Raw genomic sequence first — 19,663 nt, 5'->3', positions numbered from 1 at the left:
CCATTGTGTCCACAATGCCTGCACATAAATGCCTATCTCAATCTCTGTCCTCTGACACACATGAATTACATGACAATATCTCTAGTTAGGTGTATAAACTACAGATGACATAATGCATTTCTGGCAAAATGGCAGACGACCACCACAATTTTGTATTTTCTGGCTGACTAAATTAGACTTGTATCTTGTAAGCTTTGTGATGCTAAGCTGCAAAGTTTGACCAGCATGGGGAAAAAGACCACAACTGCCCAAAGCGGGGCCTGCAGGCCAAAGTTGGCACACCTTAAGGTTGGATTTGGCCTGCTTGATGTTTCTGGCGAAAGAAAATTACAAATAAAAAAAAAAAATAGAATATAAATTGCTGTTAATTTTATTTTATTTGTTGTGAGATAAACGTGTATTTAATATGTAGGATCTGTAATTATTAATTATTTTCTACAATTTGAGCACAGCAGGCAGAGTGACACTTTTTACAGGAAGTTGGTCAATTAAGAGAACTTAGGATCCCGGTACCATTTTGCAAATTACCATACAATACAATAGGTGTTTGCTTTTGGCCCATTGCCGACCATTAGATTTCAGTTTTGGTCCTCCAAGAGAATAAGCTTTGGCACCCCTGCTCTAAAGCAACCACAACAGAGCCTTGATATAGTGGCAAAGAAGTAGAAACACAGTAGTCCTGCTCCTGATAAATAGACTTAAAAGTCCCAGAATTACTGCATGTATGTCCTGTTTGGTCCACAAATTTGCCAGAGAAATATGTGGCTGTTGCTGGCATGCATGTCCACCTCTCTTCACCAGACATTTGTGTACTGGAGGTCACATTTATATACTGGCCAGTGAGTGTACAAACAGTGTCTATGAACCTGTGTGGAGAGAGCAAAGAAGGGTCATGTATGGACGACAAAGTTGGACATTTGGGAAAAACAATTTATTAGTAAATTGGGGAGACTGACCAAATTAATTAAAATGATTTCTTTTACACATGCTTTTAAACATGCTCTGAGGCTAAGTGGCAATAGGAAGGTGGGAAATTTTTTTAACCACCGAGTAAGTCATCTTTAAATATATACGATCTTCGGTTGGTACGCACACAACATTCACGCATGTACATTGTGACCTTTCAGTGCAGCTGGCTGCCTGGGAAGGCTGCACACGCCGAGTGGACGGTCGGGAACTGAAACACGACGCATCTTGGACCTATTTAACTATATAAACCCACCGTAAATGGGTTTATCATCTCTTCAGGAGTCATTTTCGTCACTACAATTTACCTCGACCGACAGTTGTGGATGGATTATATTATTCTTGTCTCATCAAGAAGCCTTACAACGCCCAGTCAGCAGCGGCAGCCATAGCTCCGTCATTGACGCTGGAGGTTAGTGGGCTCGTCATCTCGTCATCCGTGGACTGCCATTTCACTAGCTAGCTTAGCCAACAGCAAGCTCACTAGCTAACCGGCTGCCATCTTTTGTTTTTACCCAGGATGGAGAAGGCATAACCCCCCTTTCGTTGCGTCTGATTGGCTTACCTTGAGATTGTAACTCAATCCTGACAAATCATCACTCTTCACGCTTAAACCCAACCAATCCAAACCAACGAAGGCAACGTCTTTTAGCCAGTCAGAGTCAGACTAGGGCGGGTCATGACTTCGCCATCCTAAGTTAGTGGATGGTTTATATTCGCTAGCATGATGCTAATGTGAACGTAATGTACCGGCAAGTTTCAGTGGTTTCTAAACTTGCAATGTTTCGGTAGTGTATAGGTTAGTTGAGATATCTGATTTGTGCTTTACTTACATTGTTTGTGTTAGTGGGATATTACCAAAAATGTTGTGTCATTCCTGCTGAAATTAGCATTAATTTAGCTAGCGTTACGTCCATTTAAGAGTAGCTAAGCAGAACGGTCTATGTAACGAAAATGATCGTTTTTACAAATCTCTATTACAGATTTAGTGTCAGCCACTGGTTGACTTTAAAGGGAAATAAAGCAGGCTAGCGTCATATTGATCGGCTTGTTGTGTGATATCTGTGAGATAACTAGGGTGAGGTAAGCAGTGTTGTTACATAATATTGAGCCAGCATGCTATCCTGACCTGTTGTGCTCATGCTAATGTTAGCGCTGCTAAATTCTATCATTCATAGTTGGCTAACCTTCGAATTATTATGTCTGTCATCTGTTTGTCTGTCAGGAGACTGTTTGTATGTCTGTGATGGGACAGATGTTGTCTACTGTTTGCGTTTTCTGTCAATAGCCTGTCGTAGCACCATAAGAGTGAATTGTAATCAGACACCTGCGTGCTCTCTCCCTCTCTGTCTCCATGTGTGCTTCAACAGGATACTGTAATCTGCCCCTGCAATGGCCGTCTTTAGTCACCAGGTGCTCCTTGCAGTCACCAGATCAAGGTAAGTAAACAACACATGGCTATACTTCTGTACGTTTGTAAGACAATTCTCGCAGTGCAAAGCAGGCTGGATTCCTTTAATGTTAATAAAATGCACAGCCGGTTCTCTTCACAAAGTTCACACACACTAATTACAGGCTCTTGAGAGCAGTCTTTGCTTTGTCAAAACGACAGGCTGTGTCTGTTTACATAGCGTCTGTTGCAGTGAAACCTATTCAGTCTGTCCCTTGATACCAATCACACAAGACGTCAACAATACTACTGTTGTTTCTATTGATGATGCAAGATAGGAAACTGGGCTACCAGACTATAACACTGTGAAATTACTGGTCAGCTCAGTTTGCTTAACAGTAGCAGCTGATTGGTCAGGTATGTCCCCATTTTTACTACCCTTAATTCTGATGACCACTCCATGTAGGGTTGTACATTTTGTACATCAGTCTTAGGCAATACACACACACACACACACACACACACACACACACACACACCCTGAGAAGATATAGCAATATAACAATTTACATGTCTCTGGATTTGTTAGACCACACACCCATCACTGCAAGCGTTCTTCAATTTAATGTAAAATGTGGAAGAAATGTTCCAGCAATTCTTCTGTGATGGGTATCAAATGAAGTACTTGATCAGTATAACTTAAAGCAGTGTTTCCTAATCCTGGTTTTCTTAACAACTGTGGCACACCCACCACACCAGATGAAACGCATCTCAAAGCCTATTACACACCGTTGAATGTTTTGAGGAAACCAGCCATTTAATTCGCAAACCATAAGAAAACGGTGCACAACAGTTTCAGATGAGACATCCCCCTGATTCAAATGAACAGGTCATTCTCAAACTTCTGCACAGACTTGATGACAAAGTGGTCATCTGAATCAAGTTTGTTACGGAAACATGCAGGGCAGTGGGCTCTGAGGATCAGGAATGGGAAACGCTGACTTAAAGGGTACTGGTATTGGTACTGGTATCGTAATGTTATTAAACAATACCCATCCTGACCCCTAACCCGAATCTGCAGAGTTAAACAATAAGGTCATTGCAGGTTATATAGCACAGGATTTCAAACACTTACTTAATTGCTACAACCATTCTGGCACAGGTAGAGAACACCGAGGTACAGTAGGGCTTGCTTTAGGAAAACCTCATCTTAATAGCCATAACCACATTAATAATAGGCCTTGCTGAACTGGCCCGAGTGTCTACTGCTCTCTGTCATTGTATGTTGTTGCTGTGTACTGCTGTTGTCTGGTGTATATGGTGTACAGACACTAGAGTCAAAAGTCTAAGTCACTTAGAAAATTGGCTTTATGAGGATAAAAATGCCTTCATCATGTTTGTTGATCTCAAGCATACACACAGTACATTTTTGTAGGTAACAATGAATATAAATATAATGTAACTTGTTTGTTTACAAGAAAAATACATGGGGCACCTTTTAAAATTTATAGAGGTAGGTGGATTTAATAGACTTAATCATTTAAAACCTGGTCATTTACTTTTAGATTTAGAATCTAAACATTAGGCGTTGAAATCTGGTATCCCTGAGAGTGTTTCAAGTGACCCCACCTGGGTTCATGACATAGAGGTTGAAAACTGCTGTTGAGACGTCATAAATAGCATTTGCATTTTATGATATGTCAAGTCACACGTGGTGTTAAGTTAAGGACACACAAATTCAGATAAGAAGTGTTCAGCAGCACATTTGACCACAGACTCGGATGTACCTGAGCATAGAGCTGGGCAATGTATAATACTGAGGTTTTCAATATCAGTATATGGTATAAGTGTTGTCTTTTCTTTTTTTAAAAGGCTGCATTATGATAAATAAATGCAATTTTCTGAACTTACCAGATGGTTCAGTTATTTGCCTTTTCATGCTTAGTCATTATATCCACATTACTCATGATGATTTCTCAAAAATTTAAGTGTTAATATTTTGTGAAAACACCAGCAGTCATATCTACAATACTGTGGCAATATTGATAGATGCATTTGCTTGAAAATATCTTTAATTTTGTCCATGTGACCCAGCATACTGTTGAGTAGTTTTATCTACTGTAGGACATCATATTCTTTAAGATCATTACTATTTGAGAGTTTACAGTATGTTACTTTGTAGAAAGTGTGTATATCGAGATATATATCATATATCACAGCACAGCCTAAAAATATTTATTTATTATTTATAAGCAGTATCACTCAGCTCTATGCAAATGATCATCAAAGTCTGTCCTCTAAGTGCATTAATGCATTTTTAGCAGCAGTGACTGTGTGGAGATGAAAGAGACATCCGATTACAAGTGGTTAGTAGTACAGACATGGCTGAGGTGTATTCTGATGCCAGTTGTGAACCGCAGTCCGTCTCATCTATTTTTGTTGAAGATACTAGTTCTGGACATGTTATTAAAACAACAAATAGTGTTTAAGAAGGGATAAATGCTACCTAGATGCAGCTGAGTGGAGAGGCTCAAGTAGTCTCCTTGTAACTTTTTAACTGTTGCCGTCTATGAACTTAAGTATGGTTTTGTTTTATTGACTTGTGAATAAAACACTGAAAAAGTGGTACTTAACATACTCAGCTAGTTACTCATTAAAGTAGCAGAGATATAGGAGGAACATGTTGCATAAGTAGATGTGGTAGTTATGCTTTAAGGTGCCTATAATGCAGACAGTGATGAGATTGCTTGATAGACAGTCATAGTTCTTTGTAACTGATTGAGTATATGGAACAAGATGGACCAACAAACATGTATTTAGTTGTTTTATTAACTTACCTCTGTTAGTAGTGTAGTACTAAAATGATCAGTGGATTGACAGAAAATTCATCAGCTACATATTAGAATAATATACAAAGTCATTTATCAAACACATATGTCAAACATTCGCTACCAATTTGTCAAATTTGTTGATCTTTGTACTTAAAAATGTAATATCTTTGGATTTGGGACTGTTCATCAGACAAAATGAGCAAAATATCTTGGTTTTGGAAACTTATGATCGACATTTTTGCTATTTTTGGACTTTTTGTTTATTAAATGATTAATAATCAACAGATTAACTGAGAGATAATATGAATAAAAATATTTTTTTTAGTTGTTGACCTATAGTTGTTCCTTTTATGTATTTACTTGAAAAAGAGCTCTACGCTAGCATGATGCCGATGGTCTTTAGTGGTGCCTACACCAAATAGGTATTGATATTATTTAATTTAGCACCTTGCATTTTTGATTAATAATCCCTATAGTTAGGAAAATTTAATAAATGCTGACAACCACCTACAAGCTACCAGAATCTGTCAGAGCTGTAACTAACAATGATTTTTGATAATTAATCTGCAGATTAATTTCTTTTCTTTTTAATTACTAAAATAATTTATTATATTAAAAGTCAGAAAATAGTGCCCCACAAAATTTCCTAGAACTTTATATATATATATATATATATATATATTACATTATTACATTATTTACAGCATTCTCTCCACAGTATTATGTAAGCACTAACCAGTTTTTCTTGTCTCTGTCAACAGGGGATCATATTTGTTATCCAAGAGGCACAGCTGCTCCTCTCTGTCTTCCAAAGCCTATCTCCACATAGACCCTCCCCGTCACATCTCGTCCTCACTCACACTCAGGCACTCCCGCTACTGCTACCCCCACTGTTACCGAGGCCACGCCCTCAGCCGTGGCCACAACTCCGCCCTGCTCGCCCGCTCTCTTCACAGCTCAGGTGTTTGGCTCCAAGACATAAAGCAAGAGGACACCAAGGCCTCACCAGCCACTACCCAGGATGCTTCTACAGGAGCAAAAAAGGACTCTGTGCCTGCCGTACCCCAGCCCCAACCTCCATCAGCTCCTGCTCCGACGCCCACCTCCACCACCACAGCTGCTGCCGTCCCTCCAGTGCAGGAGAGGGCAGTGTTGAAAAAGTCTCTGTATCACAGGATTGTGGATGAGTTGAAGCATTACTACAATGGCTTCCGGTTACTTGGCATCGACATCAAGATTGCAGGCAGGATGGTGTGGAGGCTGCTGCATGGACAGCTGCTCACACGCAGGGAAAGGAGAAGGGTAAGAGAAGATAAATATACATTATACTGTTAGGTATAGCATTATTCAGTCTGTCGAGTTTTGCAGGTTTGATTTATCTTTTACTGTAAATCAGGCACAGACATCGAGATAATTTATTATTGTGTCATGTCAAGTGCTCAACCCACATGGACTAGGAAGACACCAAAATAAAGTGAAAAGGGGTGAAACATGTCTGACATGAGGAAAAACTGAATATATAACTAATCAGAATAACTAAAAGTGTCCATTCTGTCCAGTGAAACCTGCCCTTTTAAAATAAAGCAGTTATGTACCTGTGTACATAGACAGTCATTGCTATACCCAGAGTTGTGCTGTGAGTGTGGCTAAACATTATTTGGAATGTTCATTGAAGAAAAACTGCAATATGTGAATGTCAAATTGGGTTTGAGAGAAGATGATTTCATGACGAAAATAGGCCTATATTAGTGATTTTACATATTTTTCTGACAAAGACAATTTGATATAGTAAAGTGTCCTTTTCTAAAACATAACTGAAGAAAGCAACTCAAACACCTTTTTTTTTTTTTATAAGTATCTGACCAGAAGAAATCATCAGAAATCAGGTTATATACCTGATAGTAGCTGTGCACAAAGAGATATTTGACCTTTAAATCCTGCTTCACATTAGGCTCTATACTGAAGCTTTTCTGTGAGAGATTATAATTTTGATTTGTACATCAACAGACCATCTTTTGACACTCCCAAACATATAGTTCATGTTTTTTAAGGCTGTAACTATAATATATGTTGTGGATTATTTTATTATTTATGTCCTAAAACGAATAACTTTGCCCACAACCTAAATGTATTTTGCTTACAGTCATGGAGGACTAAAGAAACCAGAAAATATCCACATTTAAAAAGCTGGAATCAGAAGTTTGACTCTCAAAGCAGTTAATCGATTGTAAGAATAGTTAACTGTTGCAGCTCAACTTTTTGTCCCCAATCCTTCTGTATTGATCTTCTTATAATAACCTCAGTTCACAGCAGCAGGTCTGTCTGGCTATTTTACTATTGTCTGGGTTCCTTGTAAGAGACTTGGCTCTAGAAGTAGTTGTTCCGGTTCCCATCCTCAGTTTCTCTTCCTCTGGGTTGTTAACAGTAGAACGGTAGATGTATTTTATGGCCTAAGGGTTCCTTTGAGTGTCTCACACCTTTAGATGTCAAAGAATGTGTACTGTGTGTTCTCAAGTTAATAAATGTAAGCAACAGTAGGTATGCGGCAGTATGTTTCAGTGGTTAGACCAGAAGTTTTCAAAGTGGGAGACAGGCCCAGGGGGACAGTTTCCTGGGAGGCTCAGTGAATGGAAGTGGAAAAAGATTACATTGGTTTTTACATAAGTTATTATATTATTGTTTTTTTGTTGTTTTTTTTTTGTTTTTTTTTGCAGAAACTAATTAGTACCTTAAGAGAGACCCTTTTATGTATTTGATGTAGCTTGAAGACAATATTAGGCTACTTTGGCTCAATTGTTGAGTGTCTATGGGATCAGATAGCATAATCATGGTCCTACAGACAATCACACTAAAGGGGGATGAGTTAGAGGTTTTTTTTTTAACAAGCTTTGTCTGAAGGGAGGCACAGTCTCAGACGTCACCGTCTTTGTTCACTGCAGGTCAGCTGTTAAAACTCCTTGTAATCCTGAAATAGGTTAATCTGACATTAATCCTGCTGTCAAAGACATTCGGTAAGATTGTTTTATACTACTACATCAGCTGTTAGCTGTTGCACAGTGATATTAAGAGTTTATTTGTAGGTTGAATCATTCTCACTGTCTATAATATTTTACTATAACAGTAAGTGTCATGACTGGTGGTTGAAAAAAAAGTAACGGTCAGTTATTCGATTGACAGAAAATTAATCCACAAATATTTTTATCATTGATTAATAATTAAGGATGCTTTTCAATCAAACATGCAGATTAAAATACCTAGTTGCAGCTTTTCAGTTGGGATGAATTGGTGATTTTCTTTGGGAAACTGAATATTTTTCAGTTTTGACTTCCACCCTTTGCCGTTGGGAACTGTTATGTTTTTTCCTACATTTCAACAATTAATCACTGTCTTTTTGTTTTGCTCCTGAGCCAATTGCAGCTCTTGAATATTGATACTTAGTCTGATTTCAATTTTTAAAATTTTAAATTCTTATATCTTACATCTGCACAGTACAGGAAGGTTTGGGCAGGAAATGGGCAGGTCTTTTCAAACAACAGAAAAATACTGAATTCAAAATGCTCTAATCAACAAAGAGCAGCAGAGGCATGATTAACCTGGAAAATATTGCTGAAATATATCCAAAATGGATATATCTTTATTAAAACTCAACATAAGTATATTTTTCAGGCCAACCGCAGTATCTGAGAGCCAAAAATAGCTGATGGCATACAAGCATAACATAGAATGTCTTGATAAGGATCCTTTACATTTTATTAATTATCAAAATCAAGTTGTGACTAAAAAAAATACTGAGAAGGGCACTTTATAGTGGAAAAGTAAACCTGTCACTGCTTTTTGGTGAACTAACTATGTAATAGAGAAACTGCTTCTACAACTCTGCAAACATCTTTGTTACTTAGGCAATTTCTTTCTACTTATGATGTTAGCCCAGCTCTATCTTATAAAATGTATTTTAATCCAAACTTGCTTGCACCATTCTCAGGTGACATGTCATTTATTCAGAGTGCAGGCTGTTTTCTTTTTCTTTGTTTCCACTGTTTACTTGCTCACAATGCTGAGCAGTTCCAGTGTCAATAATTGTGAGATTGTCAATATTTTTACTTCTCTAGACTGCTGAAACGTTTCAGGTATTTAAGTATTTATTTAAGTATTATGGAAGTTATGAAAAATCTATCACATGATGTGATCAGCTGAGCCTGTCCTGATTTGAATCAGAAAACATAAAATTGCTAAATGTTATTAATCTAAATGTCATTACTATCTTAGTAATACTCAGTTGGAATTGGCTGTGCAAAGAGGTTCTTCCTTTATATCCTGAACTTGTCCCTGAACACATCTATTCACATCTCAGATAAGTTCTCTGTCGCTTCATGTCAACACTGGTAGATAATTGCAAAAGAACATAGTGTTACTGTATGTCCCTTTTGAGTGATTGGCGTACACACATTTCCTGTGTGTGTGTGCACCCTCAGTGACCCAAGCTGTGCACATGCCATGGTAAAACTATATTTGGGCTATTTTAGAAGTGGACTGGCGGCGCTTCAGTGCACATGTAATGGATCTTACATGCACGCACACCTCCAAAGACTGGGACACTGACAGTGGTGGCATGACATGAACACTGGCCCATGATACTGTCAACATTTTGTTACATGTGCATTATTTATTTATTTTTTTGTTTATAGCTGATGAGGACCTGCGCTGACCTGTTCCGTCTGGTGCCCTTCATGGTGTTCATCATTGTTCCTTTCATGGAGTTCCTTCTTCCAGTCTTCCTCAAACTCTTCCCAGAGATGCTGCCCTCCACCTTCGAGACAGAGTCCAAAAAGGCATGTGTTCATGTACACACAGACACACACACCCTGCCGCCTGGATGACCTCACGTCAGGGTTCATTATCATTATGCAACTTCTCAGATATGTCAGTGGCTGCTGTACTAAGAATCTCTGGCAGTGTAGGCAGCTGACTTTATCTAATCAAGGCAATTTACTCGAGGGTCTGTATACACAACATACACATGCTCTCCAACCCTGCAAAATGCTTAAAAAGTTTCACAAAAGAATTATACAAGAATGATAATATACTGGTAATATGACATTCTTTTTTGTTTTTGTTAAATTTTAAACTCCTGTAAAGGAAAATCAGCAGGTTTCTGTGCTTGGTCCAGTTGGCCTGTCAACTCTGATGTTCCCTGGTTGTTCTGCAGCACGCTTCAGTAGTTCACAGATATGCTCTCGTGCTCCTGGACGGCACAGAGGTGCCAAGCCTCTGAAAATGTGACTGAACATAAGTCACATTATAGGAAGGGAAAAAAGCTTTATGTTGTGGTAACAGATTACGGTACAATGTCTAAAACAGAATGGGAGAGAACAGAGAAATAAGAAAATATATATTATAATGTAGCCTACTATTTTAATATCTACAGTGCACCAAAGCAGGGTTTTCCCTGGATGTTTTTGAGACAAAGGTGGCAAAGACAGGAGAGCATGCATGGCATGCACGGTGGACAAAATCACACTGCACAATTTGACAGATGAAAGTGTCCATAAGGATTTAAACTTTGTACTAAAATGAAACAGAGATTTTTTAAATAACAAAGATTGTGACAAATGACAGTGTTTATTTCAACACGGGGCTCACTATAAAAATACTTTACTGTCTTGTTTTTGATTAACAATTAGATCCAGGAGAGTGAAATGTATTCAGAAACACACAATCTGGAATGATTAAGAAAAAAACTTTGCAATGTGACCTGTGACAGGTATTGACAGGTGGGTCAAAAATGCTGACTTTTAATTTAAAAAATAGGTTACAAGCTATTAAAGAAAACTCAGATTATTTCTTTATAATGAATTAACTACACATTAGCAATCAAAGTTTAATTTTTTAGAAATACATTATTTGAGTGGTCCTTTTTCAGTAACCCATACAGTTTTTTGGTCAAATGTTTGTTCAGAAAAGTCTCTCTGATAGATACTACCTTTTTTAATTGTAAAAAACTGTTTGTGGGCACCAGTCATTCAGGTTTTCATGTTTTCCCTTTCTATTATGAAAAATAATACTCTTTTAGTGCACAAGAAAATAAGCAAATGAGAGACCAAGTTAAAAGTAGACAGCAAAACATGGTGCTTTTGAAAGAGGCATAAAATTATGTGGCTGGAAAAACATAATTATCTGAAATTGTTTGTTAAGTCTACAGCTTCTTTTCACTTGACTATGGAGCCAATGATGCATCTTTTAAAATGTCTTCAACAACCATAATGAAAAGTTTCTGCAATGTTGAACTTGTGACCAACACAGTGGAGGGAGTGGAAGAGCCAGTCAGTCAGGAATGTAAAAACAAAAAGTTAAAAGTATTGAGACTTACATACTTTTTTTTATTCCGCATTTAAAATTATACAGTATCTTTTCATTCTAGTATCAAAAGTACCAAAGCTATAAAAAAAAGAAAAGAAAAGAAAAATACGTCCTAATGAAAAGTCCTAATTGAGTCTGGTCATTATTGTCCTGCCTGAAATTTGGCTTTCACTAGACACTAAAGGTGTCTAGTATCTTTTTTTATATAATAATATTGTATTGAAGTTTAAAATTTTGATATTGTGACAAGTTTAATACAGCAAACCATAGCTGTTTTTCAAGTACCCTATATTATTTTAGGCTAACCTGTGTCCCCTTCCTCCTCTTCGTGCAGGAGGAGAAGCAGAAGAAGGGTCTGGCAGCTAAGCTGGAACTGGCCAAGTTTCTTCAAGAAACCATCGCTGAGATGGCTCGAAGGAACAAAGCCAAAGCTCAGACAGAAGATGAGACGCAGCGCTTCTCCACATATGTTCAGAAGGTAAATCATAGCTGAACATCTTGTGTGTCCCAAACATCAGTTGTAGCCCATATGTACATAAAGTCAGTTTTTATTCATGCTATACTGTTTCCTCTGTCCTTAACGGTATATCTGTCTGGTTTGGAACTGGATGATGTTTGCTCAGCCTGGCTTCTCTGTGTGTCCTCATCAGGTTCGGGGTACAGGTGAGCAGCCCACAACGAAGGACATAGTCCGGTTTTCGAAGCTGTTTGAGGATGAGCTGACGTTAGAGCACCTGGAGCGACCCCAGCTGGTGGCCCTGTGTAAATTGCTGGAGCTGCAGCCCATCGGCACAAACAACTTGCTGCGTTTTCAGCTGATGATGCAACTCAGAACCATCAAGGCAGACGACGAGGTGAGACAGAGGACTGAGACCTGATAGTTTTGTGTCAGTGTGATTTTAAAGTCATAAGAGGAAGAAACAGATGGTTATGAAACTAGGAAGTGCCACACCAGTAGTTTTGCATAATTTTCTACATACTGCTTTTACTGTTGCTGAGTATTTTCCCAAGCATACGAGTTTTTTTGGATTTATGTTTCCTTCTCTTGGGCAGACACACTGTAGATATCCATTCATGCTATTTTGTTGGAATGCCAACTTACAAATACTTGAAACTTGCATAATGTAGCCATCACATTAAAACATGGATTATCTTTTTTCCAGTTTTGTGCTGCCTCACTGCAGCAGGGAAACCTTTTATCAACACTCTGTGCTGCCAACTGCCTTACCACATTAAAATATCTGACAGAAAATAAGGGTGACTTAAAGTTTTCCATGACGAATCTGCAAATTAATTTTGATTTTGTAGTGAAATTAACACAAATCACTTGTCCTCACCTAAACTCTTCGACAGGTGACATTGCCAACATATATGCTTGAATGTTCCTCCTTTAGTTTTGCATCTAGGACCGTTAGGTTGATTATTTTGGGAAATTTTAGGCATTTTTATGGGAGCTTGAAATAATTTTTGATTGAGCTTAAAATTAGTTGCACAGAACATCCACAATCTAAAAAATTAAGTAAAGTTTGAAAAAGAAAAGGTTATCATCAGTGTACATTATTACTCACAAAGAAAATGTGTGGGTAAAATGTGGGCTTGAAAATAATTTAATCTCTGCTGTCCTCACGATTAAAATGATAAATTCAGATTCAGAGTTTCTCCAGTACCTCTTTTCTCACGCTTGTTTTTTTTTTTACTTCTCCATTTCTTCACAGATGATTGCAGCAGAGGGTGTGGCAGCTATGAGTGTGTCAGAACTCCAGGCTGCATGTCGTAGTCGAGGCATGAGGTCTCTGGGTATCACCACTGACCAGCTACGTCTGCAGTTGCAGCAAGTGAGCAAACTGAATATTTGTTTAACCAGAAGCTGAAGGGTTAAAAAAAATCTTACATAAATATCTTGTAAATAGTTGTTTCACAGAGATTGCAGTAACCAAGTTCAAATATTCAAAGGAAAGATGAACCATGTTACATGTTGTAATCAAGTTTTTATTTAAGACTTAAGATGGACTTTATGCAAGATGTGTTAAATATAAGCATCAGTCTTCTTACGTCTTGTCTTTGTTCCCCATATAATAAAATTGTTCTTCATGTAGTGGCTGGACCTGCACCTGAAGGAGAACGTACCTCCATCGCTGCTGCTGCTCTCCAGAGCCATGTACCTGACTGACCTCAAACCAAAACCCCCCGTCATCCCGCCTGTTCCCAAACTAGAGGTTCGACCTTCGCAATCTACTTTAAATGTTACAGGCTGTACCATTTCATATTCACCCGAATGTACAGATTAGAGATCGCTGCACTCAGCTTAACATTCCAGCTGTTTAAATAGCTGGTATGCAGGTCACTGATGTCTGGTACGTTCAGTGTTTGCTCTCCTTATCAAAAGTACAACCTGTTTCATGACTATGATATTTCTGGGTCTGCTAATTTATTGATAAGCTGAGCTGTAGGGTTGCGTATCATTTAAAAAATTATGGTACCAATACTAATACCAGTGCTCTCCAAATACCGTCTTATCATTTTCCACCTTAAGCTAGCAGGTGGTATGGCCACTTCACTGGCGCCTTTTAGCATTTGTGCTAGTGGCTACTATTTGTGCTTGAAAAATTCTCCTGATCTCCTGATCCGCATTTTGTAATAGTTCTCATTTTGAGCCACAACTGTAGTGTTTTTTAAGTATTCATTTTCAGTCTCTCCATTTTGCTGCTTACTTTAATGCTTACTCTGCCTGTAACTGACTTATCGTTGCAGGTCTATTAGTAATCTTTAAGTTGTTATTAATCCTTATTAAAGATCTCCTCCAGACATGTTGAAGACATACAAATACTCTGCTTTGAGTAATAGTTTGTGTCTGATATGTTGTTCTACAAAAATTACAAAAATTACGTCTACTCTTTCTTTCATTTAAAAATTCAGAATCCAACAAGATCTCTCCTACTTCACTAAAAATTTAATTCTCAGTGTTTCTGTGTTTGAGGTTTTCACTTCACACTAGTTTAAGTTGCATATTGACAAAAAAGTGAGTTGTGCTCTCACAAAATCACATTTTACACATAGTATGCTTCATAAATTGATGTTTAAAGTTAGCATAGAGAAACTTGCCCTCTTCAGCAAATAAAAGTCAAAACAGCCTTGAAGTGTCAAACTGCAGATGCATCGTTCTGCACAGTGAAGGTCAAACATCAGAGTGAAGTAACAATAAATAAAACACATTTTTGAATCGATACACTTTCACAAATACAGCCACTGAACAGGAAATACAGCAGAGTGGGTATTCTTCTGTGAGATGTGGTCTTCTTATCAGATGTTTTACTGTTATTTTTGCAGAAATCCCCTCCTCCTCCAGTGGAAAATGCAGGAGCAAACACGACCTCAGTCACTAGTGACATGTTGGCGGACCCTGCTCTCATCATCAAAGAGAGGCCGGTCAGTACACTCTTATAACACATCAGTGTGAGATAAGATGAACTGTATTGATGAATCAGATTGAGGAAATTGGTTCATCACTGCAGTTAATAGATTTCTGCCAAAACAATAGCTGTACTTGTGATACAGGAGTGACTGTACAACTGGTTTTCTAATCATAGTCGAGTCCTGTGATATTTCCAAACACTTAGACACTCATTTATGCCATGTGTAGCATTACAAAACATGAAAGTATATCAGATCAGAAAAATATGCATCAGTCACAGATATTCACTGTATTTGTGCAGTTTTCTGCAGATTTTTGTACACGTTAAGCACCATTTAGTGGTTTCCCCCTGTTTTGTGCTAAGCTACTAGTTATAGCTTCACATTTAGCCTACAAACACGAAGATGGACTTTAGTGTGTTTCCCTAAATGTCCAAACTATTTCATGAAGATAAATGAAAAGTTGCTCTGTATACTCAACTGTAGATCAAAAATTTGTTCAGTGGGGCTAAATGGGAAGCAAATCCCAACAGTTTAAAATATTAGGGGAAAAAAGTAACAACAAGGAAGGAAATATAGACTTTGTTGCTGTAGTTAAATCATGTTTCTACTTTAAACCTAAACAAAGACCTGTTTAGGTCTTGGCTTTTTCAATGATTTAGCCACTACAGTTAAGATTTTTTAATATGTCCTTCCTCATCCTTACTATTTTTGAAGTATTTTTTCGAGCGCCTGGATTCCCTTTCTTTTAGAACTGTACATCCTCATTGTATTGTCCAAAAAAAATCTTGTCCCATAGCTGAAAACTGACCCGTTATTCTTAGCTCACAAAATGTTGACCATTTGACACAAGCAGTTTAATAAATGTATGAATATAGTAACACACAAACACAAAAACATGTCAGAGGGGCAGTTTTACAGAAGAAGTCTTTATCTTGTATGTCTTTAATTGTTTGTTTTTAGGTGGAGGAGATGAGAGACAAAGCTCCTATTGTGTCGGACAAACCTCTGACTCCTGCTGAAGTCCTTCAGGTGAGCACCCACTGTTCCCTGGACCTATGGAGTCCACAGAAACCATTATAGGATTGAATGCTGCACAGGGTTTCATAATCCAGTTAGTTCTTCCTGGCTTTGATCTTTCTCACATGACATGCTAATCTCTCCCAGTGGGACACAACTGCTGTTCTTGAAAAACAGCTTTTCTGCTTGAATACAGTAGAGAAAGTATGGAGCCTGGTTTGAAATCTCTCCACAGAAATAATAATTAAAATTTTGAGTAGTAGTAACCATCACAAATACAGAAAGCTGCTGGCAAGGTTGGAACTGAACATCTCAAATTAATCTGTGAGAGGTTTAAAAATAGCTGATAAATATAGACCTATCACTGTCATGCACTTCTCTGAGTATTTTTTTTAAACCAACCAGTCATTTAAAGAAGCACTACAAGATATCAAACACATTTTAAAGCCACTCTCTGTCATTTTTTTAGGCGATTGTTGTATATTTCCCCCAAACCCTCACCCGTGATATAAAAAGATTAAAGATAAAGATTGTGTCAGTTTTCCCTTGTGGTATTGAAAATGGTATTGAATAACAATATATTTCAGGTACTGCGTTGAAATGTGAAATTACAATATTTTGTCAGCTCTAAAACTAAAATCTATGATCTTCCACAGGCTAAAGCAGCGACAGAGGTATCCCAGAAGAGCAAGATGAGTGCCAACGGCGTGTAAAGAGGAGCAGGAGCCTCTGGACTGAAAGGGGGAGGTGGACTCACACAGTCCTGTGCTCTCAGGGCGAGGAAGGGTCTGCTGTCTCTGCTGCTTCCTCTCAGCAGCTGCTTCTTCGTACCCACGACCCTCTGCTTACACAGTTTTGCACTCCGTAACTCGCTGTTAGAGCTGGACACACCAGCCTGAACATTCACTGGACTGGCAGACCACTGATGGTGTGATTTCTTTGACCTAATGTCCTGGAAATGAAGCCCAAACCGCCCATGGCATTATGTCCTGGTCTCAACCGTCTGTCTGATGGTGTCTCCTTACAGTCTAGACAGTCTCCTCCTCCTCGTCCTGTAAATTTGTAAATATCCTGTAAATTTTGTCTCTGTCTTATATCACAGCAGCAGCAGCTTTGTATATTTTGCTATGCAAAGGCCTAATGTCTCCATTTTTTCCTCGCTAATAGCAGTTTTATTTTGTTTTATTTGGATACCATTTTCCTCATGTTCAGGATGTGAGAGAAGTCATCAATTTTTCAAAAACAGTTTGCTGAACTTTTTGGTTCAGTAGCTCCCCACATTCATCTTTGCTCCGTAAGCAGGACTGTGCCGATGTGCTGAAACAGACAACGAAAGACAGCACATTCTGAACCTGTGATGTAATAAAATGCAAAAGGTTCAGTCAAAATGTCAGAATTTCGTCAGCTGATTTGGACTGGCCCTGCCTCTGAACAGGGTGGACGTAGCGTAGTAGTTGCTTGCTGCTGCTGTAATTAGCAAACAGACTGGTGTGTTATTAAGAGAGAGGTCACTCCTTGAAGCCAGAGGTGACTGTGGTGAAGTGCAGCCCGTCTCCACTGGTAAGCCACTGAATGGACAATCTGTAAAGAATAATGCAGATTTTATTTGCATATGCAGTATATGTATTGTGTTTTAACACTATGATGCTACGATTTCTTTAAACTGAAAAGAGAAAATACTTTTTTTTCGATAAAGATATATTATTAACCTGGGAGAGAAGTTTAAATTCTGAAGCCACAAATGAGACTAATGTTATTTTGGGTATTGTGGCAATAAAAGAGTAAAATGTATAACATTATGACTGATTCGCCTAACTATCCTCATAAATATGTGACCCTAAAAGCTGTAATTGGAAACTTTACCACATAAATGTTTACTGTATAAATACAGTGTGTGTTTAGAATTGCTAAAGGTTTTGTAACCCTCCCACCCCTGTTTATACATTTGACATAGTTGGAGTGACATTGATTCATTCATTGCAGCTGAATGAAAGTTTTCCTCATTGATATCAATAGGCGCCGCTCAAAAGTGGATTCCATAAATAAAAGGATATTTTTTAAGCAAATTGCTAATGAAGATTTATATTATTGGTTTTACATATGTGCCTAAAGTTAGAGGGCAACTGTGTTTGCATTTTTCATTAGAGAACAGGTTTTCTATTTTGCACCATTGTCTGTTTGTATTTTGGTGTGATCATTCACCTCATTGTGTTCAAAGCGCTCAGTTGCACCTTTTCTCACTAGTGGAATGTCTCCTTTTCCCTTCCCCATTTGATCCAAGTGTCAACTCAGATCCAAATCAATCCTTTCCTTGTAATCACCAGTATTGATACTGATGGAAACCCTTTTCAATCAGCTCAGCACTTGTGGTGCAAAGGGGATTAAGAAAAAAGAAAAGTAAAAAACAATCGGAACAATTGCTTTATCATCTCTGATATGTGCTCTAATGCCATATTTTTTAAAAAAACTCAAAGATTTCCCAGGATTCTGAGTAGATGTGAACTGATTTATGCATCATTTATGGCAGTTGGTGCTTTTTAAAAGCGTACTGTGCAGGATTTTCCTAAAATAACAATGTATGGACTCGACTTGACGTGTGTGGTGGTGTCTGTATCTACAGAAACCCTGTGCTCTGCCTGTGCTTTCATATTCTCTCATTATTTTGCCCTGCTGAGATGCTTTACCAACCCAAAGTGTCAGTGTCTGCCAACCTGAGAAGGAGAATAATGATCAGCTATCTTTCTGTTGTATTTACAAACAGCAGCTGACAGTTCCTGCATATTCTGCCTTTATCAACACCGGTTACTTACCTGTTGAGAAAGACCTGTTGATGTGTTGCTCCTCAGATTTGAGCTGATCTGCCTCAAGGTTTTCTGACTGTATACATTTGATGGCTGGTGTCAAGTACAACATGATTAAACAATTGCACAGCAGTTAAGTAATTGGAATGACAGGGCTGGTTTCATGTTTCTGCTGTGCCTCTGAGACTTACCAGACTGAAAAATGTTGGCAAATTTCTTTCCCCAGTTATTGGACAGGATGCATTCTTCTGCATCTACAAATATTCCATCTTGTCCTGACTAACTTTCCATGTCGTGTCATCTCTTGGAACAGTGTTAGATACCTTTCCATTCATCAGCGTCATAGTTTGTGTTTAACAATGCTGTATCTGTCTGGAAACTACCTACTGCTGTTGCAGATGGTTTGCTACATCAATGCCGTCATGATGTGTCCTCTGTCTTAAAGCTTCTTTCATTTCGAAATTGCACTGCTGTCCAGTTACTCCTTACTCTGCATTAAATTTATCCATCACTTTACCATGGCAAATGAGTGTTGGGGTGATGAAAAAAAAAAGAATTCACATGATTAAAATCATGAAACCCTTTACAGTTGTGTCTGATCTCTCTTTGTTGACAATATATTCAGTTTTTCTATAAAGATAACGCCATTATCTTGTATTGGTGACACAAATATGAACATTTAGTGTAATTACTGGAAGGAAAACACAGTACACATTACATTTATTAATTCATTCTTTAATTAGTGTCTGCTTTCCTGGTTGTTTTTTATCCTCATTAAAGACGAGTGGTTTTGAGTTCTCAGAGGTACTTTCCATAGCCAGCAGGAGGCACCATCTGCATATGAGAATCCAACCACTAAACCACTTTGTACAAGGCCAATTACATTA

General features: G+C 38.1%; 1 protein-coding gene across 2 annotated transcripts; it reads left to right on the top strand.

Annotated features, from left to right (window-relative positions):
• Window positions 1-1,111: 1,111 nt before the first annotated feature.
• letm2 (leucine zipper-EF-hand containing transmembrane protein 2) lies at window positions 1,112-19,362 on the top strand. 2 transcript variants are annotated; one of them, XM_084728554.1, is made up of 11 exons: window positions 1,112-1,378; window positions 2,337-2,405; window positions 5,949-6,489; window positions 9,873-10,016; window positions 11,879-12,022; window positions 12,195-12,398; window positions 13,260-13,379; window positions 13,641-13,760; window positions 14,872-14,970; window positions 15,919-15,987; window positions 16,632-19,362. In XM_084728554.1, exons 2-11 carry the CDS (start codon window positions 2,359-2,361, stop codon window positions 16,686-16,688), a joined length of 1,545 nt encoding a protein of 514 aa, XP_084584680.1. In that variant the 5' UTR covers window positions 1,112-1,378; window positions 2,337-2,358; the 3' UTR covers window positions 16,689-19,362. The 2 variants fall into 2 exon arrangements, with proteins under 2 accessions (XP_084584680.1, XP_084584681.1); XM_084728555.1 differs by lacking the exon at window positions 1,112-1,378 and adding an exon at window positions 1,692-2,049.
• The last annotated feature ends 301 nt before the right edge of the window (window positions 19,363-19,663 follow it).

Source organism: Lutjanus erythropterus, chromosome 10 (genome assembly GCF_056507025.1).
Source record: "Lutjanus erythropterus isolate fLutEry1 chromosome 10, fLutEry1.hap2, whole genome shotgun sequence".
Classification (NCBI taxonomy): Eukaryota; Metazoa; Chordata; class Actinopteri; order Lutjaniformes; family Lutjanidae; genus Lutjanus; species Lutjanus erythropterus.
This window is presented reverse-complemented; position numbering and strand designations above follow the sequence as displayed.